At 52.4% G+C, this 26367-nt stretch overlaps 2 protein-coding genes across 2 annotated transcripts; both read left to right on the top strand.

The window, feature by feature from the left end:
* Positions 1–6180: 6180 nt before the first annotated feature.
* On the top strand, positions 6181–14991 carry IGLL1 (immunoglobulin lambda like polypeptide 1). The gene is made up of 3 exons (XM_036014002.1): positions 6181–6467; positions 13123–13238; positions 14670–14991. Exons 1-3 carry the CDS (start codon positions 6262–6264, stop codon positions 14987–14989), a joined length of 642 nt encoding a protein of 213 aa, XP_035869895.1. The 5' UTR covers positions 6181–6261; the 3' UTR covers positions 14990–14991.
* A 3218-nt stretch (positions 14992–18209) lies between these two features.
* Positions 18210–19359, top strand: LOC114510122 (ras-related protein Ral-A-like). Its single transcript, XM_036013833.1, has one exon. The coding sequence runs from the start codon at positions 18585–18587 to the stop codon at positions 19206–19208; it is 624 nt and encodes a 207-aa protein (XP_035869726.1). The 5' UTR covers positions 18210–18584; the 3' UTR covers positions 19209–19359.
* The last annotated feature ends 7008 nt before the right edge of the window (positions 19360–26367 follow it).

The raw sequence follows: 26367 nt of genomic DNA, 5'->3' as shown, positions 1-26367 counted from the left end.
TGCTGGGAAGTTGCTTGGCTGACTGGTGTGCTGAATTATACCAAGGAGGCCCTCGCTGTTCTGTATGAGGTCAAAATGGGTAGGACACACCCAAGAGCCAACCTGAGGTCGAGGTCCCAAAAGACTGATCAATCCTCGTCTGCTTGGCTGGAGCCTCACTCTTGTGGATATCGGGGCAGGGGGCTGACATGAGCACCTTGGGGAGATGCTCTGGCCAAGAACAGGACCCTCTGCTGTCACCTGGTTATTTGCAGGAGTTACAGGGCAAACAGCTTAGAAATGCCTTCACTGGGGCTCTGGGGCAGAGAGTGGAAGCCGAGTAATTGGTCTAAAGCAGATGCTCCGCCTCAGTACTTTTGACATTTGGAGCCAGATGGGTCTTTTGGAGCGGGGGTGGGGCTGTCCTGTGTGCTGTAGGATGTTGAGCAGCATCCCCGGCCTCTACCCACTAAATGCCACTACCTGTAACTTTCCACCCCTAGTTACGACAATGAAAATGTCTCCAGGTGTTGCCAGATGTCCCCAGGGTGGCAAAATCACCCCAATTGAGAACCACTGGTCTAGGTGAGAGAAATGTGTTTACTCTTCCACGCAGGAGAAGAGCGGACCTGGCAATGAAATTTTCTGTAAAGGGCCAGAGAAGACATAATTTTGGCTTTCTGGGCCATGTAATCATTGTCTCAGCTACTGAATTCTGTCCCTATAGTACGAAAGCAGCCACAGACAATATGTAAACAAATGCGCACGGCCATTCCTATTCAACTTCATTCATAGAAACAGATGGGGCTGGACCGGATATGGCACTTGGGCCAGTTTTTCAACCTCTGCTCCACAGAAGCACCTCAGTTCCTGCCTCCAGGTTTCAACCAAACCATGCTTGGTGAAGCGATCAAGGTCACCCTCAAGTCTTCCTGCCTGGTGGTCCCAGGGATACTAACCCTCTGGACCCATGGAAAGACCTGGAGGCAGGAGGGGTGTGGCCTCACCAATTAGCTTGTTGGGTGAAGAGGGAACAGGTGGGTTCCTGCCAACGCTGGCCCACAGCTCAGCACCCTGAGCCTCTGGGTGGTGGGCTGCACTATAAACAGAGAGGTGCCAGGCAAACCATTGTTAGCATAGGTAGCTAGGTATTAACAAAGGATGGGAGCAAAAGAATCAGACATCAAGCCTAATAAGCTGGGAAGCTGAATCTAATATTGGGCCTGCTTCACTAGGAAGCTATAGTTTCACACACTCCCCAGGGAACCACCAGTTCCTTCCCTGCAGATTACTGAGGGGAGGGATAGGACAATAAAGGGGAAATTCCTCTGCTGGGCACACTCCCAGTAGAAGCCATAATGGTGCAGGGGGAGGTGCTTCTACTATAAGCACAAGCACAGTAAGAACTACAATGGGGACCATGAAGACCTGTCTACCTAGCCTGGGAAAAGGATCATATTGGACAAGGGACACCGAGCCCCAGAAGAGCTAGAAAATGGATTGGTTAGGGGAGGATTTAGCACCAGCCAGTGAAAGCTTGGGAAATTGATTGGTTGGCTTGAAAGGGTGCCTGGTGGGGAGGGGAGTATACAGGGGTTAAATGGTAATGCAAAAAATACAATTAAAAAAAAGAAAGAAAGAAAGAAAGTGCCCAGCTGCTGTAGCTCAGTGGATTGAGCACTAGCCTGCAAACCAAAGGGTCGCCGGTTTGATTCCCAGTCAGAGCACATGCCTGGGTTGCAGGCCAGGTCATGTCTCCAGTAGGGGGTGCACAAGAGGAACCACACATTAATGTTTCTCTCCCTCTCTTCCTCCCCCCTTCCCCTCTGTCTAGAATGAATAAATAAAATCTTTTTAAAAAGGAAAGAAAGGAAGGAAGTGCTCTTGGTCCTTCCCAAGCCCAAGATTATATAACCTAAGCTTAACAAAGAGTGCGCACTCTCTCTCTCTCTCTCTCAGTCTCACCAGGTAACATGCACTTACCCCATTCGCTCCTGTGTTTCCTCTCATAGCAGCCATGTGGCCCTCGCAGCAGACCACGTGGGCCTGGGCACAGCACCAGCTGGAAAACAGCTGGGAGCACAGACTAAGACAGCCAGATGGAGACAGAGACATGCACTGAATCAATGGTGCAAAATGTCTGGCCCCGGCCCTGTTTCTGGGCCCGATGAAGACGAGGCAGAAGACACACCTCTCTGACCACGCCTGGGTGCTGGGCCTTGAAGCATCCTCCTATTAGCAGGGGAGACAGCCATAGGAAGGGAAGTCCTGTTGTTACTTAGGTGGGGGACCTCAAGGCCCATATCAGGGGTAGGTGATGTCATGGTGAGCTGACACCCTGGGGTTCCTTTTACCTTAGAACAGGAGACTCAGGGACCTGGGCTGGAGACCCCTAATAATGGGCATGGCCACCTTCAGCCCAGGGAGCCCTGAAGCCCATAAGCTTTTCATGCTGGGACCGCTGACATAGAGGGAAGGAAGAAGCTAGGAGGCAGACAGGCCTGGGATGTAATTCTGGGTCTCTGTTCCCACGCCCTCTCCAAAGCCCTACTGCGCAGCCTCCATGTGTCGGGGTCAGTGACAGTCATCAGGGACACAATAGTGATCGGGGGAAGCCCCCTCCACTTTCCGAGTTCCAAGTCTAAGGCAAGTATTCTCAACTGTGGGGCCCATGAATCAGGGGCAACACTGTGTGTGGTGGGACAATGAGCAATTTTATGGGGAGAAATCCCGTGGCTTCTGTTACCTTCACAAAGATCTCCGCAGCCCGTAAAATACTCCACATCCCTGGATCTAGAGGCTTCTATGCCTTCCCAGCTCTGTGACCATGGGCAAGTCACTACACCTAAATAAGCCCCTAAACTTCAGTGTCCCCCTATGTGAAATGAGGATCATGATGGCCACTCCATGGAGCATTTGAAGTATAAAGATGACGTAGCTTGCTGGGTGAGTCGGGACTCTGGAGAAACCGAACCAACACTACACGTGAGCATGAATGGGTATGTGGGGAGAGAGAAATGTACGTTAAGGAACCGGCTCACATGATTGTGGAGGTGCAGGTCCAATAACTGCAGGGTGGAGACTCGGGGGTGGCAGTCCGAGCTCGTGTGCTTGCTGAATTCCTTCCAGCGTGGGAGAGGTCAGTCTTCACCCTGTTCAATCTCTCCACTGACTGGATAAGGCCCACCCACGGTAGGAAGACGAATCTGCTTTACTCAAAGCGTTGACTTAACGTTAATCCACCAACGGAAATGTTAATATCATCCACAAACACCCTCACAGAAGCATCCAGAACAATGTTCGATCAAACATGTGGGCGCTGTGGCCAGCCAAGTTGACACGTATAGGTGACCGTTACACTGGCCTTGGGTAAACAGCAGCAGCTCCACCACCACCCTCGTGTCAAATGAAACCTCCAGGCTTTGTAGAATGTTACGAACCTTCCAAAATTGCAGAAACTACCCCAGAGAGGGCTTGGGAGCCATACAGCAGGTCCCCAAGATCCTGGAATTTTCTAGAAAATTTGCACCTGGAACCTCGTGGAGGTGGTTCACAGGCCTGCTGTGGAGATGGCCTGGGAGAGAAAGTCCACGGTGGTTGGAGGCAGAGACTCTGAAGCCTGTGGGACGGAGAGTGGGCAGGGAACTGACCGGCAGGAGGCGGAGGCGAGGGTGCCTTTCCACACAGAGTAGGGCAGAAGTGACTGCACAGGGATACAGCCTTCTGCTCCAGGAGAGAAGAGCCAGGGCAAGGCACAGAGGAGCCAGGGACAGCTGGACCCAGACCTTTCTGGCCTGGCCCGAATCCAGCGCTCAGCACGTCTCAGTGCGGGCGCTAGAGGAAGCAGGCCTGGGCGGGCCAGAGCTGCAGCTGCACCTCCTGGGAAGGCCCAGCCCATCTCTCCAGGGTCCCCAGGGTCCAGCCAGAGCTGATTTCTGACTGCGGCCACCACAGGAGGATGTGGTCTACAGCAGCCGTTGCCCAGAGGCTGAGGCAGGTGTAGGGGCCAAGGTGGTAGGAGCAGCTGGGGTCACTGAGTTTAGAGACAGCGCCTTCTCCTCTCCAGGACCTGGGGCTGCCCCAGAAGAACCACCACTTCTAGGCCCTGGGCATTGGGTGAATGTCACACAGGGGTTCTGGGATGGAGCAGCTTCAGCTTGGACCCCTGTGAGGGACCCTGACCCAGGCCCCCAGTTTTGAGGAGCTCAGGAGGGAGGCAGGAGTGGGCTAAGCACCTCAAGAGGGAGAAGCTGGACTGGATTAGGGGCCTCCCAGGGGCTCCTCCATACCCTGCGATATTCAGAAGCTAGTCTGTTATCGCATCCTGTGCCCATGGTTAGACAGACGCCAACACAATGTCTGGGATGGCCCAACTCTACTAGAGCATGTGGCATCCGTGAAATTCACCCTGGGGGACCCTGGGAAGAGCCTCACAGAGATGGACAAGCCATTGGGACGGCACTGTCCAGGACACACTGGGCCTGCGTGGATTGGGACATGGAGGATATACAAGCAAAGGGTAGTGTCAAGTATTAGCTCCAGGTCATCCAACTGTGAAGTGCAAGGGTGGGTTTGACCATGAGCTTTGTCTCTCATGCACACCTGGACCACTGTGTCCCACGGTATTTCCCTAAAGGTGTTCGGATCGACACTCCCAGTAAGAAACACATTTCCCATCATTGTCCCGAGCATGTCTGCATATTCAGATAAGTGAAGCAGATGTCATGAACCACTGCCATCCCGCCCCGTTCTCCAGTCTGCCTATGCCACCTGACTGTTGCCAAATGCTGGTTGCAACCGACTGAATGGATTTCACAACCCTCTGTGAGTTGCAACTCAACGTTCGAAAAGTGGAAGTTCAAATATCATCAGGGATTCATTTATTTCTTAATGGCTACTGATTTTTCCCAAGCCATACCAGATGGGCCAGCTGCTGCTGCTGCTGCTGCTGGTAGCAGTCATAAATGTGGTAGCAACACTTGTCTTCCATATGTGTTCTGTGTGGGGCACTTCCCAGTTTAAAACGTATTTTCAAAGGACAAATATCATGTGATTCTTCCATGTGAGGTTTCCAGAGCAGTCAAATCCGTGGAGAAAGTAGACCCCAGGTTGTGGGACGCAGAGCTGGGGCGGGAAGGAGGGGGTGGGTGCTACTGTTTAACGGGACAGAGTTCCAGTTGTGCAAGACGATGGTGTTCTGGAGACGGGCTGTGGCAATGGTCACACAGCAACGCCATGTACTTAACATTGCTGAGCTGACACTTAAAAATAATGAAGATGGTAAATTTTGTGTTACGTGTAACATACCCCACTTTTTTAACTAAAGAAAACTCAAAAACCTAAAAAACTAAAAAAAAGCACTTTCATATCTTTTATCTCCCAACTTCAACCTCGCCAGGGCACTGGGAGTGAGCAGCGCAGGCAGGAGCGCTCGCAGCCCCACATCGGGAGGAGGGAAGGAAGCCTGGAAAGTCAAAAGTGACCATAGGCGTCACTCCTGGCAGCGTCAGTGCAGAGCCAGGCCCTCGCCACCCGCCACCGATGGGATCTCTCAGTCCCTCCTCACTGGCCCTGCCCACCCTGCACCACAGCACAGGGGCCCTGAGGTCACAGGGGCCTCGAGGAAGCCACTGCTGTGCACCAGACACTGGGCTTGTGATGGTGACCACTAGACAAAATTGATGAGGGTATGAGGGGGGTGTGTGTGTGTGTGTGTGTGTGAGAGAGAGAGAGAGAGAAAGGGAGAGAAAAGAGACCCATGAGGGTCTGGACACGGCACATTGAACACCGTTTTTATAATTTTATCACAATTTCATGACTTGAACATTGGCTTTTTGATAAACCAACATGTTTCCTCCCCTGTCACCACTATGGCCCCAGGTCTGGCCGGAAGAGAGGCCCCAGCCCCACATCGCTGAACTCAGGTGACTCCTGGCCCACTGGACGCTTGGTGGGAGCAGGTGCACCCCACGCAGGGCCCCAGGGGCAGGGGCAGGCTGGCAGATGTGGTGGGGAGCAGTTGAACCCTGGATCCAGACCACAGTATGGCAGTTGGCAGATGCCCCACTGGGAGAGACCCCCAGGAGCAAGGACCATGGCCTTGGAGAGGGCGGGGCAGGGGGCAGGGACCAGAGAAGGCCCAGGCAGATGGCAGGGCCATAGCTTGGGCACACTGGGACAGTCACTGCTAGTGAGAGGGACCAGGGGTACCTGCTGACCTAACCCCACCCTGTAAGCTTACGACAGCAGGTCAGCCAGAGGTGCCTTTGACTCTGAGGGCAGATGAGGCCCAGGACAGGACAGGTGGGCCAGGAGGCCCTCAGGAGGCCAAGTCCCGGCCTCAGGCAGTGCTGGCCACCGCTGCTGCTGCTTCTGGGCTTGGCTGTGGCCTCCCACGGCCTGCTGCTCTCCACAACAGCACCTCAGAGCGAGGCTCCAGGCCCCGGAACCCCGACAAGAAGCAGCAGCCCTTGGAACCCTTGGGAAAGGTAAGGGGCTGAGGCAGTCATATGGGCGATGGGAGGGCCCCTGCAGCCATCACTGGGAGTGGGGCACAGGGAGTGGCAGTGAGGGCAAAGGGACGAGAAGGGAGAGTCCGCCAGAGGGCAGGGCCCTGGGCAGACTCTGGCTTTATTTAAGGAGTTGGCATTTTGTCCAGTGGTATTTTGGGTCTGTTTGCACTGATTCTCACTCCTTAATATTGTGTTAAAATATCACTCACCTTAGTTACTGAGTTTTTGGCACTCCTTCAATTTTGCACCCAACACTAGTGCCTCACCCTGGTTCTCCGGGTGGGGCAGAAACAGAGGCAGGAGCAGGACGTCCCCATGGGTGGCGGGTGCTGTCGCCTCGGGGTGCCCAGGCCTCCTGCTCTTAGCTGAAGAGCCACGTCCTCACTCTTCCCCACACTGAGGGGGCATCACTCTCTGAAGCACGCGGGTGTTGGCTCTTCTGCTGGTGAATCGTGGTGGGGGCTCCTTCCCTGGTATCATCGGGTCACCAGAGCCTGAGCCAAGGGTCCTCAGCAGGGCTACCTCCTGGCACTGGACACCCAGAAGTCTGAACACACCCAGGATACAGACACCTCTGTGGGCAAGGCCTGGGGCAAGGGTTTTCAAGGGCCATGGCCTGTCCCTCCATGATGTGTGACCCCTGCTCCCCTCTCTGTGTGCGGTGGGAAGTCCCCAGACAAAGTGCTGAGCACCAGGGACCACTTATGGTAATCAGTGACGAAATAGCACATTCACCGTGGGCAGCAATCACTTTAGGGGCAGAACCTCCCTCTCAGTAGCCCCACAGGTCAGGTGCCACCGTCACCCCCAACTGTAAGTTGGGGAGAGAAGCTCAGAGAGGTGCGGCGACTGTCCAAGGTCACACAGCTGGCGCAGACTCCAGTGCTCAAGCTCAATGGCCTTTAGTGATCCCCATCTCCAGCCCCTAAACTGGGCTGCCGTGTCCACCCCTCCGGGCCTCAGTTTCCTCCTCCGCCGAGTGAGGGTCCCCAGTTGGCCTTGCAGCCTGCCCCAGCCATACTGGGGTCGAAGTGATGAAGGGCTGGAGTGGGAGGGGCTGATGCTCTGCTCACCAGCAGTCCAGCAGGGAGGTGGGTGAGCGCTTGTGGGCACCAGCTCAAGACTGGCGCCTTGGTGCCCTGCAGGGACTGCTGGGCAAAGGCGGGGCCAGGGAAAGCATGAGGAGAGGTGGAGCTTCCATTAGGGTCCTGCCTTATACGCTGAGGCTGTGATCCCAGGGGACCTAGATTTGGCCCCAACTCAAGGTCAACCACATGCAGCCTGAGGCCTGCAGAACTGAGGCACATACAGGGGAGGGCCGAGGAGGCCCCTCTGAGGAGGGGTTACAGACAGAGCAACACACCTCAGAAAGCTGCTGGTGGCCCACAGGGCTGAAGTGGTGGGTCCTTGGACCAAAGGGGTCTGAGAGGGGGCTGGGCAGGTGGCCAGGCCCAGATCTGGAGGATCCATACTTGGAGAACCGACTTCATTTGGAGAGTACTGGGGGAATATTTGCAAGAAAACCACATGACCAGACTTGGGTGGGTGGGAGGGGATGGGAATCCAGGACTAGAGACCTGGGAGGGGGTGGCAGGGGCCCAGACAGAGGAGACAGATACGTGGACAGGTGGACAGATCCAGAAGATAGGAGCACCTGGAGGGGAAGAGTCAGGATGCTCCACCTTTTTTGATGGACAGTTAAAAGAACACTGTGACTGTACCCACGTGTCCTGTGTTTCAACAAAGCGGTCCAAGAGGAGGGGTGGTCTGCAAAGCGTTGGTCTCCCCCAAGGCTGTCCACTCAGTGAGGGGCCACACAGGGTGCAGGATGCAGAGGGGGGTCAGCCTGAACCAAGGCGTTCATGTCCAGTCATGGGGACAGACCCATGGGCACTTTAGGAGCAGTAAAGAGGAAAGAGGCGTGCCCAAGCTGGCCTCACAGGGAGGGTGCCGACCCCTGCCAGGAAGGCTCCAGGCAGAGAGAGCAGCATCAGCCTAGAGGAGAGTGAGGCACCCAGATGCAGAGGAGGCTGGGAGTTGGAGGGAGGGATGCGGAGGCAGACCCAGGAAAGGAGACGGGTTTGGGGTTGGGGGTAGTATGTCCCGTGTCTGGGGACTCTCAGAGTCAAATCTGTGTCTTGGACAATGGCTCTGGATTTTTCGAGGCTGGAGTAGAGGAGCAGAGGGAGCTGCCTCTACCGTGACCAGGTAGCAGGATGCCCTACGATTTCGGTAAGTGAGTATGAAGTGACCACCTGAGGGCTGACCGGGAACACATGGGCGCTCTCCTGGGCGGTCGGGCAGATTGAGTTCCTAGAACAAATAGCGCCTTGTATCAAAGTTCATAAAAATGTGCATTCCTTTTCATCAGGTAGTTCCACTTTTGGAAATTTATCCTGAGGAAATAATCAGAACTTCAACTAAATATTACACCTGTGTTTGTGGGAAGAAGTGGAGACAATCTAAATGTCCAACAATAAGGGAATATAAAGTCAACTATGGTACACTTGTGATAGGGAATATTAAAGTCATTCAATATTAACTTTTTTAAAGATTTTAAAAAATTATTTTTAGAGAGAGGGGAAGGAAGTGAGAGGGAGAGAACCATTGATGTGCCAGAGAAACTTTCATCAGTTTTACCTCCCCTGCTGAGGACCTGGCCTGCAACCCAGGCATGTGCCCTGACAGGGAATCAAACCCGTGCCATTTCGCTTTGTGGGAAGACGCCCAACCAACTGAGCCACACTGCTCAGGGCAGACAAAGATTTTTAAAAATCAGGTTCCAAATGATATACTATCAATTTTTCTACTGTTATTTTATTTTAATTTACACAATAAAATGTACTCTTTTGTGTAGAAGTTATACAAGTTTTATAACATCATGCAGTTATGTAACTATAGCCACACCGAGTTACAGAACACCCCCCACTGCCCCAAATCTCCCTAAGGTCCTTCGTAGTCAATCCCTCTCCCCACCCAACCATGGCAACCACTGATCTCTTTCTGACCCTGTACTTTTGCCCTTTCCAGAATATCGTGAAAGTGGAATCATGCAGGATAAAACCGTTTTGTAAATTAAACTTTTTATTTTGAGATAACAGTAGATTCGCATGCAGTAGTTGTAAGTAATAATACAGGGGTCCCAGGTCCCCTTCACCCAGTTCTCCCCACAGGCAGTGTCTTAGACTCCCTGTGCCTGTCGTCAGACATCACAGCCAGGACACTGGCATCGGTGCACACCGCCACGGCACAAAACTTCTCCCTCACCACAAGATCCCTCGCTTCCTTTTTTTCTTAAATCCTCACCCAAGGATATGTTCATTGACATTAGAGAGAGGGAGATAAACACTGTAACGTGAGAGAGAAACATCATGCCCACACTGGAAAGTGAACCTTCAACCTAGGTACGTGCCCTGACCAGGGATTGAACCCAACATTGTTGGTGCACAGGACGACGCTCCAACCGCCTGAGCCATCTGGCCAGGGCCCCTCACTTCTTTTTTTATAGCCGTGCTCTCTCCCCTCCCTCCCAAACCCCTCCTGATCCTCTGGCAACTGCCAGTTTGGTCTTTGTTTCTAATTTTGTCACTTCAAGAGCGTTCTATAAATGGATCGTGTGTAACATTTTGGGACTCACTTTGTTCACGCAGCATAGCTTTACAGATGTTTGCTCAGACCGCTGGGTGTAACGTAGTTTGTTCCTTTTTCGTATTCCAAGTAGGAACTTTTGAGTCTGGCTTCTTTAGTTCAGCATAACGCCTTTGTGGTTCGTTCAAATGATCCCATTTATCAATAGCTTCTTTCTCTTTAGGGCCAAGCGTCATCTCACTTATGAAGGTCACAGTTTGCAGAGCCATTCACCTACTGAGGCACAGTGGGTTGTTTCCAGCTCTTTCGATGATGGATAAGGCTGGTGTAAACATTTACATTCATGGTGGGGGGGGTTGCACATAAGTTTTAATTCACTTGGATAAATACCCAGGAGTAGGATTTGAGTGAGCATAGGGCAAATGTGTGTTTGTAAGAAACTACCAAACAGGTTTCCGGAGTGGCTGTACCTTTTACATTCCCTTAAGCAATGTGTTCCAGTTTCTCTGCATCCTCGCCAGCACTTAGTTCTTTTAGAACTTGAGATGAAATTCATTTAACATAAAATTCGCCATTTTAACCATTTTAAAGTGTATGATTCAGTGGCATTTAGTGCATTCACAGCATTGTGTGACCATACCCCTATGTAGTTCCAAAATATATTAATCACCCCAAAAGGAAACCCCAAAACAATGACTCTTCATTTCCCCCTCCCCCAGCTCCTGGCAACCATGGAATCTGCTTTTTGGGTTTGCCTATCTGGACATTTCATATAAATGGATCCATGATACACAGCCTTCTGTGTTGGGCTTATTTAACTTCGAGTAATATTTCCAGGTTCATTCATGCTGCAGCACGTGTCAGTGCTGCATTCTTTTCAAGGTCAGATAATATCCCATTGTGTGGATAGACCACATTTTGTTTATCCATTCAGAGTTCATAAAGCACTAGGGTTATGTCCACCTTTGAGTTATTGTGAGGGTACTGTTACCAACATTCGTGTACAAGTTTTTGTTTGAATACCTGTATTCAATTACTTTCTGTATGCCTAACTGGATTTTTTGGGCCATACGGTAACTCTAAGTTTAATATTTTGAGGATGATCAAACTGTTTTTGCACAGTGGCTAAACCATTTGACAATCCCACCAGTAATGCACAAAGGTTATGATTCTCCACCTCGTTTCCAACGAGCTTTATATCTTGCTTTTTTCCTTACATTGTAGCCATCCTACTGGCTGTGAAGTGGTACCTCATCAAGATTTTGGTTTGCATTTCCTGCTGATGACTAACGGTGTTGAATGTATTTTCACATGCTTGTTGGTCATTTCATATCTTCTTTGGAGAAATGTCTGCTCAAGTCATTTGTCCATTTTTAAATTGGGTTATTATCTTTTTTGGTTTTGAGTTATAAGCTTTCTCTGCACATTTTGGAGACTAGACTCTTTTTAGATACATGATTTGCAAATAATCTCTTCCATTCTGTGAGGTGGCTTTTCACTTTCTTGATAGTGCCCTTTGATGCACAGAAGTTTTGAATTTTGATGAAGCCCAAGGTACCTAATTTTTCTTTTACTGCTTGCACTTTTGGTGTCACATCTAAGAATCAGTTGCCTCATCTAAGGTCATAAAGATCTACACCTATCTTCTAAGAGTTGTCTTCTAAGAGTTTTATAGTTTTAGCTCTTACACTTAGGTCTTTGATCGACTTTGAGCTAATTTTGTATATAGTGTGAGGTCGAGGTCCAACTTTTGTTTGTGGATATCCAGGTGTCCCAGCGCCATTTGTTGAAGAAACTATTATCGTCCCCTCTGAACCACCTTAGCCTCTTTCTCAGAAACTCAATTGATAATAGATGTAAGGGTTTCTTTTTGTCACTTAATTCTATTCTGTAGATCTCTGTGCCTGTCCTCATGCCTGGGGGCGAGCGGGGATGAAAGCTCTCAGGATTGTGTGTGACAAGATGAGGACAGAAAAAGAACTGGGTTGGGAGAAAGGTGGCCAGTCTCATTTGGATGCAGTGGGTTTGGGGTTCCGGTTGGGCCATCCAGCTGCAGGTGGTCACTGGGCAACTTAGGCTGAGCCGAGGAGAAGGCTTGGCTGGGGCTGGGATAGGCTTGAGCTTCACCACATGGACAGCAGTGGGAATCCTCAGTGTGAGAAGATGGTGAAGAAGGGCCCAGCTGCCTCGTGTGGGCCGTAGAGAAGGGCAAGTTGGGGGAGGAAGAGCATGGGAGGTCTCAGGTGCCGAGGGGAAGAAAGTCATTGGAAAGAAAAGCTGCTCTGTGCCGCACCCGGCAACAACATAAGGGACAACATGGGCTGGGGAGGGAGGCTCGCACTTGCCAGCAAACAGGGTCTGGTTGGCCTTAACTGAGAGGTTTTGGCGAGAGATGGAGATGAGGGCCAGGGCCCTGCCACATCTCAGCACGTGAAACTGCCAGACACTTGCTTTGGAGCCGTGGTTAAATGGATGGATGGAGGGATGGACAGGTGACTGGAGCAAGAGATGAGTGGATGGATGAACAGAAAGATAGTGGTTTAAGAGATCAGAGAAGGCTTCACAGAGAGAACTAAAGTGTGTCTTGATGTGGGGAGACAAAGGGGGAGGGGACCTTCCCCGTGAGACAGGAATGTCCCAGTGTCCACGGACCCAGGGAGGCAGCCCGCCTGGCTGCACGGTGGGAAACTGCGAGGAAGAAACCCTCAGAGGCTCCAGAATGAGGCCAGGAGAGGTCAGGCAGATCTGAGCCAGTTCGGGACTCGTTCTGCCACAGCACACGGCCTCGTGAGGGGACACAGTATTCGGGGTCTCCATCAGCACTGAGGATCTGATGGTGACCAGGACAGCCTCGGGGGTCACACACCAGGTGACTCCAAAGTATGGGTGGTGCTTGCCTTGGAAAGGGGGTCAGACACAGTGACACTTCAGGGTATGAGTTCACCTAGGTATGCCCCAGCCTTTCAGCACCTGGCTGCCCACCCTCCCCAGGCCAGGAGACAGTCCTGCCTGCTATAGCCCCTCTGCCTGTCACATCCAACAGGTTCCCACCCAGGACTGGCCCCCAGGAGGCAGGCCCCAGGTGCTGGCATGGGTTTTGGCCTGATTCTCGGTCACCATGGTTCATCTTCAGCAATGGGACTGAGCTGATCATCCTAGGTAAGAGGCCTCACCACCTTTTCCATTGTATCCCACCCCCCTGCTATCTTGGGAAAGTCATTCTTCTCCCTGTGGGCTGTTCCCCTCTGCCATCCAGCCTTACAGACTGACCCCCACTTTCTCCATGGGGCCTTGGGAGGCAGGTTGGTCTCGGGGTAACCAGCGGGAAGGACCCAATAGCAGGAGCAGCCACCTCCAGAGCTTGACAGTTTGGTGCAGCTGGGTCCTGGGGGTCTGGGCTTGGGGGTTGGCCCAGGAATGGGGCTCCTTTCTCTCTTCCAGGACAGAGGCCCACCAGGGGACCACAGGCTGGTTCTGACTGTCCCTGGCCTTGGACAGTCCAGAGCCCCTGGGGTCTGGGCTGAGGGCTCAGTGCTCATCTAAGCAGGTAGAGCCATACAGGAGGCTGAGGACAGGCTGGATCTGTGACCCCAACCCCCAGAGACACAGGGTCAGCCTGAGAGGAGGCCCATGGAGAGCGGGGTCCTGCTCACTCTTAGCTGAAGCTCTCAGGGCCTCTGCTGGGCCATGAGGACGCAAAGACACAAGTGTGACAGGGTGAGGTGGCCAGAATCCTAGTCCTCCCAGGTCGGTGGTCAGAAAGGAGCAAGTCCTGCGGGGCAGAGACTCATCTGTCCCTGGAGCCCCACAATCCCTGTCCAAGGGTCAGCCACTCACCTGCTTCAAAGGGTGCATTAGACTCAGATGACAAAGGGGGAGTGAAAGACGGGTGGCTCAGAGCTACACAGCTGCCCCATGAAGTCAGGCGTCATCAGAGGTGCTGGGGTGGCCATGGGGCCACTGTGTCCATTGTCTGGAGGAGCAGAATCAAAAATGCAGCTGAGGGGAAGGGTCCTGGGATCAGGGTGTGAGGGACAGGGAGGGCAGGCAAAGCCACGAGAGGCCCCCAGGCTTTGGCCCCAGCCTTCCCTTGGGGACCTGAGGCCAGGCTGAGGCAAAGTGGGCGCCCAAGGGCAACAGGGACTCCAGGCCCCACTGTGTGCTGGGCGTGGGCTCGGAGCCTCTGCACACGCTGTCAGGCCCGGATCACACAGGAGGCCCTGGGCTCCAGGAGAACAAAGAGAGATGGAGGCTGGCGCTGGGCCGAAGGCTCAGGGGGTGGGGGCCAGACTCTGCGCTCACACTCTGCAGAGCAGGAGAAGGAAGGAACAATCTGCCCTGGTTCCACTTGGGGAAACTGAGGCTATAGGTGGAGGGGCTTGACCAGGTCACCTGGAAGAGGTGACATGGAAGGGCTTCTAGGAGGGCGGGGGCTGTCTGCTGTCCAGCGGGTGATTGGAAAGGAGGAGGCAAAGAAGGAAGGAGGGTTCCATGGGTGAACAAACGTGGACACCCTGGACCAGCCACAAGCTACAGATTGGTGGGGGCTGCCCACCACTCAGATTCTCCCTCTGCATCTCACACCCACAGGTCAGCCCAAGTCCACACCCTCCATCACTCTGTTCCCGCCCTCCTCTGAGGAGCTCAGAACCAACAAGGCCACGCTGGTGTGTCTCATCAGCAACTTCTACCCTGGAGCCATAACAGTGGCCTGGAAGGAAAATGGCAGCCCTGTCTCCCAGGGCGTGGAGACTACCAAGCCCTTCAAGCAGAGCAACAACAAGTATGCGGCCAGCAGCTACCTGAGCGTGTCAGCCAGCAAGTGGAAATCTGCCAGCCAGTACAGCTGCCAGGTGACCCACGAAGGCAGCACTGTGGAGAAGACAGTGGTCCCCTCGGAGTGTTCCTAGGACCCTGAACCTCCCACCCTCAGGGGTTGGAGCCTGAGGACCCCTGGGAGGGACTTCCCTCCCACCTCTAGCCTGTTCCCTGCACCCAAGCAACTCTCAAAAATGTTCTCATTGTCAATCAGAAATCACTCTTTCTGCTCATTTTTTTCTCATCTCATATTTCATCTGTGAATTCTCCTGGGTCACAGGGTAAGGTGGGAGAATCCTTGGTGCCCGGCGGGAAAGTTTCCCAGGGCACCTCCCAGGGAGGTGGCCAGGACATAAGGAGTCTAATCACCATTCGGTCCCTCTCCTTCCACCAGCTCCTCCTCCAGCCCACAATGTCCCTTCTTCTTGGTCAGAGCTGGCCGTGGCCAGTGACCTCCAGATAAGCCCTCTCTCCCTGCCCTGGTCAGAAACCCCTCTGCTCCAGGCCCTCGCCCCCTGGAACACCCTGTCACTCCCTCAGGCTGGATCACCCACGGGGTCCAGGACACTGCAGCAGCATCAGTTTTAAAGGCTCTTTACTCTAGGGTCTACCTCAATTCCTCACCTTAAGTCAGGTTCAGCAGTGTAAGAGGACTAGGAGGAAGACAGGAAGGGACTTGTCACACAAAATGCCTGCTGGGAGGCTAAGGTAAACTCTAACGCAGACAAGCTTTGAGCTCCCCAGGAACCAATGCAAGGAGGGAAATAGGTGCCTCATAATGTCTCTGAGGTTAAACAAAGCCTTTGCTTGAGGGAAATTGGTGTCTTGGACATCTTGTATCACAATTAAAAGTGGGCACGAGTTTTTTCTAAGTTGTCAGCATTGACAGGAATCAGGTTCTGACACACACACAGGTGACGTGCCCTGCAGCCTCAGGACATGGTAATGACCATGAGCTGGCTACAGTTGCCACTGCACAGGGAACCCTCCATGTCACTGTCTTCTTCACCACCAGGTCACCACCACTGGGGCAGGTGGTGTTACATAGTAAAAGTCCTCTGATTTGCTTCAGGGAGGTCTAGCCAGGTAACCTTCCCCCATGGACCGAAGGTGGACCCACAAAATCACACCATCCTACACCCATTGCACATCTGAGGACAGCCGGCCCCTGCTGGAACCCCCTTGGGTATCCTGGGACCCTTGAGCTGCTCCCCAACGCATGAGCCAGCTCTGCCACATCCGAGCAAAGGGAGGTGGGATACGCTCAGGTTTGTGGCCCAGAAAGGCACCTACCATCTTCCTCGGGGCATTAATTATTGGAAACCATGTTCACCTGATTGTGAATGTCAGGGGGGAACCAGGTCCCCTATGGTGACTCTGTGAGGCTGTGAGGTTCCCGGTGTCTCTCTGAGAATGAAGGGTGTCACCCCAGCCCTCATGCTGGGTTCCTGAGCTCAGGCTTCTCTACCACACCTGGGGGGGGGTCCAAGGGGGTTGGGGCAGTGGCAGCTGGTCAGGCACATGTCACTGTGGGTGGAGGCTGTGGCGGGACCATGCTGAGGTACAGGGTGAGTCTCTTCCCTGGCTCCTTTGTCAGCTTCCTGCACCTAATGTCAACACATCGCGGCGAAAACTAAGCGGCTCAAAGCAACATACATCTCTTTAGTCTCTCACAGGTCTGGGAATCAGAAGTCTGAGATGCTGCAGGCACCTCCCCCTCGCTCCCGTCTGCGGCACCTCTGGGAGGCTGTCAGGTGGCAGCTTCTCGGCGCCACTGGTTGGGATGAAGAGCAAGGCCCTGTGCCTCAGCCCCTAGGATGCAGGTGCAGCAGGGACCAGGCTCCTCGGCCATGCAGTGTCCTGTCACCTGCCCCTTTGTTGTGCTGTTGCTGTCGGAGCCAGGGGAGCTGGCCCCTTGGCTGTTCTTTCTCCTCTATGTAAGGTCATGAACTGGCTGGACCCAAAAGCCGCCTGTTTCCACCCAGTCTCCATGTTGACCCTAAATTTTATACAGAAATGCAAGAAGCCCCGGATAGCCAAAAAAATCTTGAAAAAGAACAAATTTGGAGGACTCACATTCTCAATTTCGAAACCTACTAAAAGCTACAATAACCAAAACAGGGTAGTTACTGGCATAGGGTAGACCTATGGATCCACACAATAGACTTGAGGGTCCAGGGGAAAAAACGTAGATTTATAGTCAATTGATTTTTTAAATCCTCACTCAAGGATATATTTTTATTGATTTTAGTGAGGAAGGAAGAAAGAGAGACAGACAGACATACAGACAGACACCGTACATGCCCCGACCGGGCATCGAACCTGCAACCTAGGTATGCGCCCTGACCAGGGATTGAACTCACAATCTTTTGCTGTAGAGGACGATGCTCCAACTGTGTCACCTGGCCAGGGTTCAGTTGATTTTTTTAAACACTTGTTTTTTGTTGTTGTTGTTGTTTTTAGATCACTCTGGGTTTGCAGCAAAATTTAGAGGAACACCAAGAGTTCCCGTATACCCCCTGCCAATACACATGCACAGCCTCCCCATTATCAGTCTCCCCCAAGAGTGGTGCATTTGTTACAGTTGACGAACAGCACACTGGCGTGTCCTTATCTCCTGAAGTTCACGGTTTGTGTCAGGGTTCACTCTCGGTGCCGTTTATTCAATAGTTTGGAGTTAGCCAAAGGACCTGAAAAGGCTAATTCAGGGAGGAAAGATCTAGGCCTGGTACAGATTTCTCTTCTATCTCTGCTCTGTTCTGGTAGAAAGGTTTGGGGTGCCTTCAGGGCCCCCAAACTCTAGGCTCAGGTAGAGGCAATAGGGTGTAAATAAACTCTGTGGACACAGGTGTTAGCTCAGTGTGAAGGAGAATCACCTTACTTATTTTCTGAGCTCCTTTTAAATAGTTTATTCACATTGGTCTTCTGTCTAAAATGCTAATAGCTCACTCTAAATAACGTAGGAAGTACAGAAAAACAAACGGGAAAATCCACCCTCATACTCACCCAGAAGAGCCACTGCTAATATTTTAATGTACTTGTTTTAATAGTACATTATAACCACAAAAATGCATTTGTAAAGTTATTTTTAAAAAGCAGTGAAACCAATCAGGACGTGGTTAGGACCTCAAGATCCTGAGTTCTTCACTTTTCTTTATAGTTTTACCTCCTCTGCACGCGCCCTTAAGCCAACCGCTTCTCAGCTTCATCTGTTTTTTTAACGTCACACAGGTTGTTAGGCTGCGTCTTGGACACCATTCACGCGGGCGGAGGAACCACACCCCGCTCTGTGCCGGGCCGCGGGCCACACTGGGCAGGTCGTCCCGGAGCGGGGCCCTGCAGCACCGCCTGGAGCTCGGAGTGACGGTCTCTCCAACGCCCTGCGTTTGTACATCGCATTGTTTACCTTAGCTTGGTTTTCGAAGATAGAGACAGCTTAAGTTTTTTCCTGATTATGAGAAGATATACAAAGACTCTTTTAAAGTAAAACAGAAAGAACTCCCGCGAGCGGGACGCCCCGAGTCTTCCGCCTCCTCCCGCCGCCCAGGGTCCACTGCCCCTCCCCGCGCCCGCGCCGGGACTAGGACCGAGCACTCTGCGGCCGGAGCGCGCTCAGCAACGGCTTCCGGAGCCCGCACGGCGGCGGGCCGGGCGGCAGAGCCTTTGGTGAAAACTCTGTGATTCAAGATGGCCCCAAATAAGTCCAAACGTCAGAAGAAACCCGTGGCCCTGCACAAAGTCTTGGTGACCGGCAGCAGCTGTGGGAACCGGGCCGCTCTGACTCTCCGGTTCCTGTACGGGGAGTCGGTGCAGGACTATGAGCCCACCAGAAGCCTGAGCTATCGGAAGAACGTGGTGCTGGATGGGGAGGAAGTGCAAATCGATATCGTGGATCCAGTTGGGCAGGAGGACTACGCGGCAATTAAAGACAGCTACATACGGACCCGGGACGGTTTCCTTTGTGTCTTCTCCGTTACAGAAATGCAATCCTTTGCAGCCACAGCTGACCTCAGGGAGCTGATTTTAAGAGTTAAAGAAGATGAAAACGTTCCATTTCTGTTGGTTGGTAACAGATCAGGTTTAGAAGATGAAAGGCAGGTTTCTGTCCAAGAAGCGCAAGCCAGAGCCGAACAGTGGAATGTTAATTACGTTGAAGCATCCGCAGAAACGCGTACTAACGTTGACAAGATATTTTTTGATTTGATGAGGGAAATTCGAGCCAGAAAGATGGAAGACAGCAGAGAAAAGAAAGGGAAAAAGGAGAGGAAAAGTTTAGTCAAGAAAATGATAGAAAGATTCTGCATTTATTAATCAAAGCCCAAACTACTTTCTTATCTTGACCATACTAATAAATACAATTGATTAGCATCGCCTCTGAAGGCTCAATTGACTGAAATTATTTTATTTTGAAAATTGTTATGTATCCCAGAAACCATTAATTGGGACTGCACTGAAAGTCAAATTCACTTTTTGTCTTTTTAAATCCTCACCTGAGGCTATCTTTATTGGGTTTTGTTTGTTTTTTGTTTTGTTTTGTTTTGTTTTTAGAGAGAGGAAGAGAGAGAGATGTTCACCCACTGCCCCTGGTAAGGGGCACCCAGACAACCAACCAACCGGGGATCGACCCAAAAACTTCTGGGTATGAGTCACTGCTCCAACCAACTGAGCCACCCAGCCAGGACGCAAATTCACTTTAAAAAGAAATTAATGAGGCTTCATCAAGAAGCAAAGTTTACCTCCTTTCATAATGGCCTAGATCAGGGGTATCAAACTCATTCTCACATGAGCCACATCAGTCTCGTGGTTGCCTTCAAAGGGCTGAAATAATTTTAGGACTGTATAAATGTAACTACTCCTTAACTGTTAAGGAGTTGAAATTACGTCCTGGCCTAGATTTATCATGGTCACCAATGTAACATAGGAGCTTGTGTTTTGAGAGCAGTCTTACACTGTTAAGGAAGGGAGCTGGGGGTAGGGAATAGCAGGAAAGGTTACTTCTTCTGGTTTATTATAAAGCTTACATTTTATATCATTTGTAAATGTCTTGGTCTTCTACTGCCTTGAAAGTGACAACTGTGAACCTGATGGTTAAACTACCTGCTTTTAAAACGATTATCATGTAAAATATGGAAGAAGTTATTGGTATGATTGTTGCACAGAGTTAAATGGAGAGCAAGTCATCTGTGAACCTGCATTAATTACCTGGTGACTGACTCAGAAAAGCAGTGAAGCTTGTACGTGGAAATTTTTTAATATGCCTTAATTTAGAAACTGAAAAATACTCGGGTACATCATTCTGGGTATGTCCTCGCTGGCGCTGTGGCCCATTGCCCAGCGTGTCCTGGTCCTGGTGACATATGTCTAGGATGGAATACAGCTTCTGTGTAGAAGATTCTTGAGAAATAGCTGTCTGTTAGGAGGCTGTCCAAGTATAAAACATGTACTGTATTCTGGTTCATTTTTATTTTTATTTTTTAGTTTGTGATTCTCCCCTGAGAACATGTTCACTGACTAGAGAGAGACACACACATCGATGTGAGAGAGAAACATCGATTGGTTGCCCATGTACTCTGATCGGGGATCAAACCCGAAACCTAGGTATGTGCCCTGACTAGGGACTGAACCCACAACCTTCTGGTGTGTGGGGAAAATGCTCCAACCAACTGAGCCACCCGACTGGGACATACTCGGGCTCTTCAAGGTAAGATTCCAGAGCTCCTGATTGCTTTTGACTAACTATATGGTCGTTTAAGGTGAAGGGCCAGCATATACTTGTAAGTTTAGTCTGAAGATTGAGCACCAGTTACGTTTCAGGGAACCCTCTTTTTCTGTTAGATGCTGGTCCCTGGAAACCCCTTCTGCAAGTGGTAAGCATGTGTTAAGTTTTTGATCTCTCTGGAGCAGGCGCAGGAAAAACACAGTGCCGATGCATTTTGGGAAGATATTTATGCTTGCCATCTGTTAAGTTCATACTCATGAGGTCAGATTTTGGGTATATGGGATTTACTAGGAGTATTTGTGGTCTGTGTTCCTAATCAAGAATGCTGTAGTTACATTTCCCTGAAGTTAGCATCAAGCAATCAAACCTGGATACAGTGCTGAAAACGTGTTAGATGCTCGTGACCAAACGTTTAGGCCTGCGTCACCATCAACGTTGTGTGGTGCGCCCCCTGGAGGAATCCTAGCACGCTATTGGGGAACATAATTCCAGCGGGAAATCTACAATACCACTGTCAGGCTTTTCTTTTCTTCTTTGGAACTCATCTAAGACAGTTGATTCACAGAGTTTTTCCTTTATTTTTTTGTTCAGTCCTAATTTCAATAAGTCAAAGATGTGTTCAGGCATTCCAGGTAAAAATGTGTACGTAAAATCAACAAAAATAGGCTCTTTAGAAAACTCTGCTCTTTAGATATTACATCCAGTGTGTCCGATTAAATATATGTCCCTAAGTGAAATGTGCATCTTTCATTTCGTACTTCTATAGGCTGTGCTGTGTGCAGAAATCAAGTACCAGTGCGGCACTGGTGCTGGGGACCCCCACGTGCACTCACTGCAGTCTTCTCTAACCAGGGGTCCTACCACTGACATCATGACTTTGCTTTGAGACCTTTCCTCTCCTGGGTTCTGAAAGGCTATGAAGCAAACTGACATAGATGCATCACGTGTCTTAAGCTAATGTCACTGCCTGATTGGTTTATTTGCAATTTGAGCCATTTCAAGACTGATAAACTTCCTTTAAGAAAAATAATAAAACAGAAAAAGAAGTATAAAGAAGTTTCTAGCACAGCTTGCAGATCCATGATGGTTGTATGTGGTATGTGTCCTTCCAGATGTGACCTTGAACTTCACATAGATGATAGATGGATAGGTGGGTGGCAAATGATAGGTAGATGACAGACAGATGGAAGGAGAGTGTTCCTTCTGCCCTGAGCAGCACCCTACACAGTTGTGGGTCACCCGGGTGTGCAGCACCCCGTGAACCTGCAGCTTCAACAACACTCAGGCTGCCCGTCGTGGGTCCCGCTGGAGAACATTGTCCCACACAGGACACAGCCAGTGCCCTAGCTTCCTTCCCTGTGTTCCCCCACTGACTTCACATAGACCCTCCCTGAAGCCTCCCCACAGGAATCAATGATCATGCCTGTCTGAGGTGTTGGAAGTAGGGTACAGATGAACTCCCAGGCCTTCCAGAAACAGGAACGTGCACTGCACACTCCTCTGGGCCTGGGGGGGGTCCGGGTCCTAAGGAAGGAAAGGCACAGGTGTGGACAAAGAGGAGCCTGGGAACACCGCTCTCCCCCGCCTGTCCCCCCCAACCCCGGCTCTGCGCTGAGGCAGAGGCAGAGAGGGGCTCCGAGGCCTCTCCCCAGCTCCTTGGAGTTCCCCCGACCCATGACGTGAACCAGGCCCAAACCCCCTTCCACAAGGAGGCCTCGGACCCCCAACACCACAGTTGCCATGTCTGCCTGGCAGTACCGAGCCCCCCCAGAGGGAGGAGAGGGCTCAGCGCTGTAAACGCGTCCTCTGGCTGCTCTGGGGGCTGCGAGGGTGTGCGTGCTGGGAGCGAGGGGCCAGGAACATGGCCCAGGGTCAGCAGGCTGTGCCGGGGGCCTATGGGGTCTGCCCTATGGGCTGTGGAAGGGCACGAGGGGCCCGGTGGTGGTTCCCACAGTTAGGGCCCGGGGAGGGGGTTTGTCCCCTCTGCCCCCGGTAACGTATGACCTCTCAGGTTCTGGGGACAGAGACCCCAGTCTGACCTTCCAGGCACAGAAGCCCCTGACATGGGGGGTTGGACAGGAGACCTCCAGCCCCAGCACCTCCAGCAGCAGAGCCTCGTCTCAGAGCCTGGGAGTCAGGCCCATCGGGGGTCCTGGCTGCCCAATCCAGCTGCCCCAGAAGCCAGAGGAAGGCTTGGGGGGGTCCCTGCGGAACCCGGAAGGAGCAATAGAGAGTGGGCCTAGGTTACAATGGAGAAAAGGAGTCCCATAGGGGACAAAGGATTTGTCCCAGCCACATGGTCACACTGTGAGCCCAGCCTCCAGATTCAAGAACCAGTACTCTCCCAACAGTGCCCACATGCCCTTGGCCTTGAGAGGGCCCGTCTTTATCCTAGGCTCTGGCCCTGTGACCTGCACCCTAAGACTCAGAATCGTTCAGGAGCGTCACCTGCATACAGATACCCCCACCCTCACTCAACTGTCCACCATGGGCTACACAGAGGTGTCCCAGCTGCACTCCTGGTCAACACACCCCAAATGTCCTTATACAATGCCCTGTCACATTCACACACATTCACCCTCACACATGCACCACAAAACACACAAATTACACTTTTGCACTTGCACACACAGTCATACACAGATGCACATCCAAGCCAACAGTGCTCTCTAGTGGCATCTGTTGTTATTTCTCTAAAAGGTCACGCTCCTCTGAGTAATAACCCCAGGAGTATTCATCACAAATCCTGGCAGCACAAGTCTGGGAAGAACATTCTCTCCTTTCACAGGGAGGGATGCGCCCTGGCCAAGGTCACACAGGGGGCAGGCGGTGGAGCCCTGGCCCCAACTCCTAAGCCAGCGCCCTCGTTCCCTCCCACCTGGCCTGGGCGCTCAAGTCCCAGCCCCCAAGGCCCTGCCAGAGCCCAGACACTGAACCTCTCCCAGGAGAGGGGCTGAGACAGGAGCTGTACCTCGCTTCCCACACACACAGGGTGCGTGCCCCCCAGGAGGGAACAAAGCCCCTTGGGGGAGAGGAATTTCCAGACCAGAGAGTCCCTGAGACGGGGCTGCTCCATGCTGGATGGGAGGATGTCAGCAAGGAAGGGGGCCGGGCTTTACAGAAACACAAAAATGCCCCAAAACATGGATGTAGACACAGAAGCTGCAAATGCTGACCTGGGGTCAACTAGCTCAGGTGTTTTTACAAGAGAAGAAAAACAGCTGGTAATGTGGGAGTGACTCCCCTTGCCCCCTGCCCACCGCCTCCCCACCCCCCCCAGTCCCATGAGCTCCCTCCTTCTCCACAGAAAACAATGCCATTCATTCCACATGCAGCCACTTATCAGCTCCAAAGCCTGGCACTGCTTTAGGCCCTGGGGACAGGGCAGCAGCTCAGAGACAAAGTTCCAGCGGGCGACACAGGCCAGAACAAACAAGCTGTCCTGCTACAATACATGGAGGTGGTGGAGCTCTTTAAGCAAGGGGGGAAAGAGGGACACTGTTGGTTTAGATGGGTGCTCAGGAGAGGTCGCCTCTGAATGACGCTAAGGGACTAGCCACGGCGGTGCCTGGGAGGGAGTGCTCCTGGCAGCAGGAGCAGCGTGTGCAAAGGCCCTGGGGTGGAATGTGACTGACAAATGACAGGAGCAGCAAGGAGGTCAGTGTGGCCAGATCCAAGGAAAGCAGGAGAGGGAGCCAGCAGGCCCCTGGGGCCTTGGAGGTCATGCTGAGCACCTTGCATTTTGTTCAAAGTCTTCAAATGTACCTGGAGGACATCATGCTGACAGCCACACTCCTTCTAACTTCCTACAAATGTGTCTTTACACCATATTTGATGCAGCCACGTTGATTGCAGAGAGCCAGGTGGCTGTGTGGTGACAGACTGCACAGCACTGGCCACCTCGGTGGGTGGACCTGGAGGCAGTTCTAGCTTTTCTTTCACACACACGGCCCAGAGAACGCTGGTGTCCCCAGTGCGCACACCGGGGCTTCTGGAGGGCACCCACTGACCTGCAGCTGGGGGACACAGGGCGTCTATGCTTGAGTTTCCTGTCAGCTGTGTGCAGCCCACTCTCTGGAGCAGCGGGACTAATTTACAGCCCACCGTCCCATTCCCCAAGTCCGCCTTTCCTTGGGTTGTCGATGCTCAGACCTTGCGGTCCCCAACAGTGCATGTCCCCTCATGGCATTGAGTGAGAAGCCAGGGAGAGCCCACCGGCATCACTTGCCTGTCACTAAGCTCTGGTCCCCACTCAGCCCATCTCATGGACCCTGGACTCCCAAACCTCAGCTTCCCTTGGTGGCACTCATGACTCGCAGACCCCTGAGCCCTCCCTGTCATCCTGGTTCCTACTCCTCTGAGTCCGAGCATGCTGGAACCCCTTCCTCAGCTTCTAGCGAGGAAACAGAGACCCCTGGCGACCGAGGAGGGTGAGGCAGGTCCGGAGCTTTGGCGTCATTGCCCGGGGTTGGAGGGGGACCAGGTGGGGCAACCCTCCACCTCAAGAGAGCACAGGGACCCCCACCCCTACCCCAGGTCTCCACCCTTGAGCTCCTCCCGGGTGCGCCACAGAGCCTGCAAATGCTGGGCCAAAGAGGTGCTCATAGTGGGGCACCTCCAAGTCTCCCCTCAGTTGGTGGCAGGGTAGAGGGGCTTCTGGGGATGGGGGCAGGAATGTTCCAGAGCCCAGGTAATCCCTGAGCAGTCTGTAACTAGTCATTGCTGGCCCCGCCCTCCCTCCAACCAGGCCCCCTGTCGTCCTCCTCTGGTTCCCTCGCTGTGCGCGAGGGGTCCTCCACCGGCTCCACGATGAGAGTGAAACCGAGTGTGAGGCTGAACGGGGGTGGCAGGGGTGGAGCCAGTGCTTGTCTGAGAGTGTGTGTGATGTGTGGATGTGGTGCGTGTGTGTATGAGTGTGTGTAAGGGAGTGTGAATACAGGCTGGTGATTGATGCTCATTCCTCTCCTAGCTGATACACGCGCGCACACACACACACACACACACACACACTCAGGGTCCGAGAAAAACCAGGCAGGATAGTAAAGCAGTAAAAACACTTTATTCAGACACTGTGGCAAGAGGGAGAGAGACTCAGTGCAGAGTCACTTCGGGCTCAGTTCCGAACACAGCGTGGGCCAGTGGGGACGCACAGCCCAGGGGCAGGCTGGGGGTCTGTGGACGGGAAATTACTAAAAGGAAACATCACTTGAGGAGGATTTCTGGCCAAGCCAACCTTAGCAGGATTCTTTGCGGAAGGAATGCCCGGGTGATCAGACAGCTCTTCCACAGATCTCTCTTCCCTGCTGGTGTTTACTGCTTCCCCGCCTGTCCTGTATTCCCTTTGCTCTCGGCCAGCCCCTCAGCTGGTCAGAGTTGTTAGTCTGGTGGGCTGCCCCCAAACTTTTATTCCCAACGGCCTGGGCCATAGGCGTTCCTGCCTGGAGGAGGTGGCTATACCTTGCATGCACTGTCATCACAGGACACGAAGGGACCCTGATGCACTCAGGGTTCCAGACACACTCCTCCTGGCCCCAACAGGGTAGGGACTCCGCAGTGCCCCTAAGAGTCAGGCTGTTGTTCACGGGCACGAGATGCCCAGAGTGGCCCGAGGGTGGTTTCTTGTTGTCTCCCTGGAAGAAGCATTCCTCTCTTTTTCTTTTTTTTTTAAAGATTTTATTTATTTATTTTCAGAGAGGGAAGGGAGGGAGAAAGAGAGAGAGAGAGAAACATCAATGTGCGGTTGCTGGGGGC

Source organism: Phyllostomus discolor, chromosome 13 (assembly GCF_004126475.2).
Source record: "Phyllostomus discolor isolate MPI-MPIP mPhyDis1 chromosome 13, mPhyDis1.pri.v3, whole genome shotgun sequence".
Classification (NCBI taxonomy): Eukaryota; Metazoa; Chordata; class Mammalia; order Chiroptera; family Phyllostomidae; genus Phyllostomus; species Phyllostomus discolor.
This window is presented reverse-complemented; position numbering and strand designations above follow the sequence as displayed.